General features: G+C 33.1%; 1 protein-coding gene across 1 annotated transcript; it reads right to left on the reverse strand.

Annotated features, from left to right (window-relative positions):
- Positions 1-1,464: 1,464 nt before the first annotated feature.
- LOC113767561 (probable S-adenosylmethionine-dependent methyltransferase At5g38780) lies at positions 1,465-2,154 on the reverse strand. The gene is made up of 2 exons (XM_027311702.1): positions 2,050-2,154; positions 1,465-1,923 (listed from the first exon to the last, which is right to left on the reverse strand). Exons 1-2 carry the CDS (start codon positions 2,152-2,154, stop codon positions 1,465-1,467), a joined length of 564 nt encoding a protein of 187 aa, XP_027167503.1.
- Between the last annotated feature and the right edge of the window lie 5,593 nt (positions 2,155-7,747).

Consider the following 7,747-nt stretch of genomic DNA (forward strand, 5'->3'; position numbering starts at 1 on the left):
TAAGATAAGTAGCTAGCATTATATACATCAACTTGTGTATATATGATGAGAAATATGGGCTGCTTAAGAGCCATGTTTCAAGGTTCAAGTAGTTCGAGTTTTTATTAGTAACTTAGTAGTTTAGTTTCCAGATTTCTAGTTAATTTGGTAGAAATAAACTTGGTCCAAGATCTCATGTTGAGTTGGATCCAAATTTGTTGTCAAATCTGTTGGTTAATTGAGTCGTTTTGTTAGTTGTTTCCTTGTGTAATAATCGGCCAGCAATAAACTTCTTTATTAGGTTGTGAGTTAATTGATTAATATTATGTAAGTTAAGTTGAGTCCATTAGTTTAGGTATAGTAGGATCATAAATATTTGTATCATTTCATTCAAAGGGAAGAAAGAAAGTTGACATTTTTTTAGAAAGTTTTCTCTTGACTTGTCGCCGACCCCTTTGAATACTTTAGATGAGTTCTTAAGTGTTCATTTATGGTTTATCAATCAAAGAATGCATTTGATTGTGGCGCCTTCCTATCAACCTTAATTTGTCTTGAGTTGTCCCTGATCGAATTAGGTTCTATTCCTTATATCAAGTGTTCTTAGAAGCCTTACTAACACAATGCGTTCTTTCTTAGTGGATGCATGTGTATAATTAAGATGCAGTTTTCAATATTTTCATTTTCTTTTCTTAGTGGACAGTTAAGCACGTGAGATTCTCATCTAAGCATCCGAAAGTATATAGAAAGGTCCTCCATGTCAACGGCAAGAAATATAGTTATAGCCATGGCAAAGGTCTTACCAGGGCAACACCTTCCAAACCTTGAAAATCTATACCAACAATAGAAATCTCTCTGGTTGAAGTTCCTCGGGCTTCTTCCAAAGCAAGGGTCTTTTCCGAATGCCTAAATATCATACCCCATTACCTTGATGTCTCAAGTTGATTCTCGATAAATTTTGGAAAAACAAGACCAAAGAGACATGTCAAACTATTTGGTGGATAGAAAAGTAGAACTTCAAAACTGTAATTGATAAAGAGGATGTAGGAAGAAGGCTTAATTGAGAGTAGATTATTGCTCATAGAAAAAAGCTGTAATTATCTTAAGCATATCACGTAGGAAGAAGGAAAGTTGATAGCCTTGACACATTTTTGTATTTCGGCTATAACTTCAGCTACAATGATCGGATTGAGATGATTCTTGAGACATTTTGAAGATAAGGCCATCTCAAAAAGACATGGTCCTAACAGCTCTTGGAAGAATCTTGCACCAGTATTAAAGGGAAGGGCGCCGCTCAGAACACCAGGCAACTAAATCACCAAAAGGCCGCCTCCGACAAGTTCTTCTACTCTAGCATTCAGAAACCTGTTGAGATCTTTCCTGAACTGAGCAAAATATGCCAATGGTTCTGCACGTTATTTGTTTTAGTGAATTTGAAAATATGTAAATGGATGCTAAACTGCACGTTATTTGTTTTATGACAACAATTCAAAAATTGTTGGTGCCCGAACAATATGTCTTGCTTTTGATCCATGCCAATGAAGTATGATCTCTAACTTCTTCTGGAACCTTGGAAACCCAATGGAGTGCATAAAAAGAATATGCCAAATGAAGGCTAGCATTGGGGAATAAACGCTCGTAGAAGGAGCCAAGTACAGCTGTAGCTAAGTATCTTAGGTGTGAAGGGAGGGATTTGAAGAGAATATTGAAATCATTGTCTCCAAGATCATTGAAGAAAACATGGAAGTTGAGGGTTGGGCTCTGTTGCAGAGATTTGTTCTTTAGCTCCACTGCTTCAACAACATTCTGCATTGCAAGGAATGTGTTCGGTCCACTGGAACAGCCATAATCAGCAATCACAAATGTCCTTGGCCAATCGTTTTTTAAGCCTAGTTTCTCCTTAATTGCTTGTAAAATTTCACCTCTTGCAGCTTCAATCACCCCTTTCTACAAGAAGTATGAAAAAGAATTCACATGCACAATGCCAATTAAGTGGCACGTGATGGAATGGTAAGGTAGAGAAAGCGGAAAAAAATAAAGTTTTGTGGGTGATATGAGTGAAATTAATAGTACCTGATAGCTGGAATTTTGAGCATAGCTCTTAGAATCAGCTCCACCATTCATGGGGTGTGATTTAGGCTTTTCTTTAGCTTCCGTCCAGTGATTTCTATTCTCCATATCTTTACTGTGTTAGGGTGGTTATTTAAAATTAACCTTTGGTTTGGTGAATACCATCACCTATTAAACCCAAAATGTATATGGTGATTATTAAAAAATAAATTAATAGTGAAATTGCGGAAGCGTACCTGAATTCATATCGACAAACTGATATTTGAATCTCCAAAGATATTGAGATGGGTTTCCAGGTCAACATGTATTTGTCAATCCTTAAGAGAGTTCTTTAATATCTCTCTGGTATCTTTCCTGACGATGGGATATCAGGGAAAAGTTATTTTTTGTGGTACTAGAAAATATGACAGATAGAATACATGTGACCTGGGAACCATAAACCTATTTATAGATAACAATCTTGTTACCCTTTGGATCCCTATTTCAGCCCATCATGGAAATTAGAAATACCCTTTAATTGGACTTAACCTTATTTGACAGTTTGCAACCCTTAATTATTCACATATAAGTCCAACGTAGGATTAAGGATCCAACAATCTCCCATTTGGACTATATGTGTAACCTTATAATTATGTTCGGAATTAATCGTATGAGTTCAACTTTACTGTCATTACCACAATATATTTGTAACCAATTTGGTCCATCAATCATTCTAACATAGGATCAAAGCAGCTTTTGTTACAATTTCGTAACTCGACCCATCAATGGTCACATATATTGATATAATTGAATGACATGAATCATGATGTGGATGTGTAGTATGAAAATTTCATATAATGTGATCAAAACATGCCTATTTCCAACTGATCCACTTTAAACTTTCACGAGATCAAATCATACCAAAGTCAGAGTGTAAATAAATCTAAACTTTACTTATGCATAAGATATTCTTAAATCATTAATAACCGAAAAGTATCATAAGAGCATTTAAAATACAAACTCCCATTAAAATTGTACATTATTTAATATCATGACACCCATACGAGTAGTATGCTCATGAAACATTTTGGGTAGCAATCCCTTAATAAGCGGATCCGCACCCATGGAGTTTATCCCGATATGTTCTATCGATAACTGTCCACTCTATATTCTTTCTTTAACAGTCAGGAACTTGATATCTATATGTTTAGATTTCGTCGAGCTCCTGTTATTATTGGAATATAGGACTGTAAACTTATTGTCACAAAATAATTTGAGTGATTTTTCAATACTATCCACTACACGTAATCTTGTGACGAAATTTCGCAGCCAAATTTCGTGGTTGGATGCCTCATAACAAGTTATAAACTCTGTAACCATAGTAGAAGATGCTATGAGGGACTGTTTAGCACTCTTTCAGGATATGGCACCTCCAACTAACAAGTAAACATAGCCTGACGTTGATTTCATAGTATTTTGGCATCTAGTATAATCGGAATTCGTATACCCAATGATCTCTAACTCATCTAACTTTCGATACATGAGCATGTAATCTTTTATTTTCTGTAAATACCGTAAGACCCGTTTGGTTGTTTTCCAATGATCTAATCCAGAATTGCTTAAATATCTACTCAACATTTCAGTAATGTACGCAATATTCGAATTCGTATATACTTGAGCATACATTAGACTCCTTACTGTTGACGCATAAGGAATCTTTTGCATATCTTTTTGCTCAAAAGCGTTCTTAAGATACTGATCGAGACTAAATTTGTCTCCTTTAACTACAGGGGTGTCACTTGATTTACAATTTTGCATGCCATATTTTTTGAAAACCTTTTCGATATAACCCTTTTGTGATAATTTCAAAATATCTCGAGAGCAATTCCGGTGTATCTGTATGCCTAATACAAAAGATGTATCATCAAGATCTTTCATTTCAAAATTTTTAATTAGAAATCTCTTGATTTCATGCAATAGGCCCATATTGTTGCTGACAAGTAAAATGTCATCAACATACGATACCAAAAAAATATACTTGCTCCCATAGAACTTATGGTATATACAAGCATCTACTAAATTCATCTCAAAACTAAATGAGATGATCACTTGATGAAATTTGAAATACCATTGTCGACGTTTGTTTGACCCCTATAGATGAATTTTTTAAGTTTACAAATCATATTCTTTTGGATTTCCTAATACAAAATTTTCTGATTGTACCATATAAATTGTCTCATCAATGTTACCATTGAGAAATGTTATCTTTACATCCATATGATGTAACTCAAAATCGAAATACGCCACTAATGCAATGATAATTCTAAAAGAGTTCTTTGAAGAGATCGGAGAGAAGGTTTCTTTATAGTCAATACCTTCTTTTTGTGTAAATTTCTTGACGACAAGACGAGTTTTGTATCTTTTCACATTGCCTTTCGAATCCCTTTTGATTTTAAATGTCCACTTACAACCAATGGATTTTTCTGGCAATGGGACAAGATCGCAAATATCATTGTCTTTCATGGATTTAATCTCCTCATTCATGGTATCGATCTACTTTTGAGAATTTGAACTTTTCATGACTTGACGGAAGTTAATTGGATCATCTTCCATCAATCCAGTGTCATCCTCATATTCCTGGAGAAAGATAATATAATCATCTGATATTGCACTTCTTCTTTCTCTAGTGGATCTTCTTAATGGCACTGATTTTTCGAGAGGAAGAGTTTGTTTTTCGACATTGTCTTGATTTGTTATGTCATGATCAATATCAGGAATGTGATCCTTAACAAGATCAATAACACCTGTGGGAATATTGATATATTCTTCTTTAAAGACAAGCTCTCTTACTATATTTTCTCCCCCAAACTCGACATTCTCAAAGAATCGGGCATTTTCTATCTCAAAAATTGATTTAGTTATGGGATCATAAAACTTGTAAGTTCTAGATCTTTCAAAGTATCCAATAAAATAACAACTAACTGTTCTTGAGTCCAGTTTCCTTTCATTTGACTTATAAGGTCTTGCCTCAGTTGGACATCCCCAAATATGTAAATGCTTTAACCTGAATTTTTTTCCGGTCCAAAGTTCATAAGAAATTTTGATAGTTACTTTAGTTGGAACTCTGTTAAGGATATATGTTGCAGTCTTATGTGCTTCTCTTCAGAGTGACTCTGGTAAGGTAGAATGACATATCATACTCCTTACCATGTCTTTAAGTGTTCTATTTCGTCTTTCAACTACACCATTCATAGTAGGTGAACCCGATATAGTGTATTATGGGACAATACTGCATTCCTCTAGATATTTAGCAAATGGTTCTGGACGTTGTTCACCTGAACCGTCATATCTACTATAGTACTCACCACCACAGTCAAATCTGACGCTTTTAATCCTTTTGTTGAGTTGATTCTCAACTTCAATTTTAAAATTTTTGAACACATCTAGTGACTGTGATTTTTCAGAAATGAGATATATGTAACCATATCTTGAAAAATCGTCTATGAACGTTATAAAATATTGTTGACCATTTCAAGCAGATGTAGAAAATGGTCCACAAATATCTGTATGTATAAGTTCTAAGACGTCTAAGGATCTATTGGCTTCAAATCTCCTTTTATTAGTTTGTTTCTCCTTTATACAGTTAACATAATCATCAAAATCTGTCAAATTTAAGGGATCGAGAATTTTATTTGACACAAGTCTTTTCATTTTTCGTTTGGAGATATATCTCAATCTCTTGTGCCATAATGCAGCTGAATTCTCATTGATTAATTTTCTCTTTACTTCTCTAGTACTCAAATGCAGAGATTTATTAACTGAGGTAATTGTATCAATTAAATATAGATTATCGTAGTGTATTAAAAAATCAGAACCAACCAATTTTGAATCATGAAATAATTCAAAATTTTCATTTTCAAATGAACAAAAATAATCAAATTTGTCCAAAGCAGAAATAGAAATTAAATTTCGTCAAAAAGACAGTACAACAAATATTTCATTAAGATCCAAATAAAATCCGGTCTTTAACAATAATCTAAAAACCCCTATTGCCTCAACTTGAACTGTTTTGCCATTGTCCACGTAGATATATCTTTCATTATGATTAGACTTTCAGCAATTCAGACAACCCTACATAGACACATTGATGTGAGTTGTTGCACCTGAATCTAATCACTATGTGTGTCTAGGTACCGAAGTTAAATTAATCTCAAAACAAATTAAATTAAGAAGCATACATTTCTTAGCACACCAAGCGTGATAATTGGTGCAATGCTTCTTTTTATGCCCTTCAACTCTACAGAAGAAACAACTATTCTTTCCCTGATCATCTGATTTCTTTTGTTGTTTCTTTTGTGGCGCTGTACCTGCAACTCCTTTTTCCTTCTTTCTCTTAAGTCCTTTGTTTTTATTATTAGTGGTTGACACTAGATGGGCACTTTCTGTCTGATCTTGCTTTAATTTTTTCTCTTCCTCTACACAGTATGAGATGAGTTTATTTAGAAACTAAGTCTCCTTTTGACAGTTATAACTCATTTTAAACTGACTAAACTATGTAGGAAGAGATATTAAAATCAAATGCACTAGAAATTCTTCAGAGAATGTCAATTTAAGTGCATTTAATTTTGAAGGAAGATGCGACATTTCTATAATGTACTCTCTGATATTGCCTTTACCACTATATTTTATTGAAATTAGGCGTGTCAAGAGCGTACTAATTTCAGTTTTTTCGTTTTTGACAAACTTTTTTTTAATGTCCTGAAGGAACTCTTTAGCGGTTACTGTTATTTCTGACATTGTTCCTTTGAATGCTTTTGGAACAATCTTTTTAATGATCATCAGACACAAGCGATTTGATCTCTCCCACTTTTTCTTATCTATTTTTTCATCAGATGTACTATGATCTGTAAGAGGTGAGGAAGAGTCATCCCTTAACGCAAGGTCGAGATCCATTACTCCAAATATTATCAAGAGATTTTCTTTCCAGGATTTGAAATTTGTGTCATTCAACATGGGAATATTATTGATATTGATAGTAATATTTGTAAGATCATTTACAACTGAACAGAAAAACATAAAATAATTAAAACTATACTCACTTAAACCAAATAATAATAAATTCAAATAATGGTAGCCCATCTCAAGATACCGATGTTCCATTAATATTTTATCTTTGGACAAAATATTAACTTCCAAGTGATATCTTGGCGTAGTAATAAACACTGACAATAATAACATGTCAAAAAATAAATTTTCCTTTCGGCCAATTTATAATTCACATGTAAAAATCGAATAATTATCACATGTTTATTACTATAAGTGTACATGTAACTTTATTAAATATTGACCTTTCTTTGGGCCAATCAATATTCATAAAATCACAAGTGCTCAATCGGTTATATTCTAAAATAAATTAATTTCACAATAGAAGTCACTTTGGTGGCATATTATTTCAATTAATTTATTTCAAAATATATATAATCATACCAAAATTCAAATTTAGAATTATACAAATTAAACAAAAATTTTGATCAAAGTCAACTTTGGTTAACTCTGGTCAAAACGTGGTCAAATATGGTCAAACCAATCAAATCTAGTAAAACCAGTCAATTGGATCAAGACTTATTTGGACCAAAAGTCCATATCTATAATTTGATCCAAATTTATCATGCAAGCCTAAAATATTTCTTGAAATCCATAATGTCTTATAAAACTGTATATT

This window comes from Coffea eugenioides, chromosome 1, assembly GCF_003713205.1.
Source record: "Coffea eugenioides isolate CCC68of chromosome 1, Ceug_1.0, whole genome shotgun sequence".
NCBI lineage: Eukaryota > Viridiplantae > Streptophyta > Magnoliopsida > Gentianales > Rubiaceae > Coffea > Coffea eugenioides.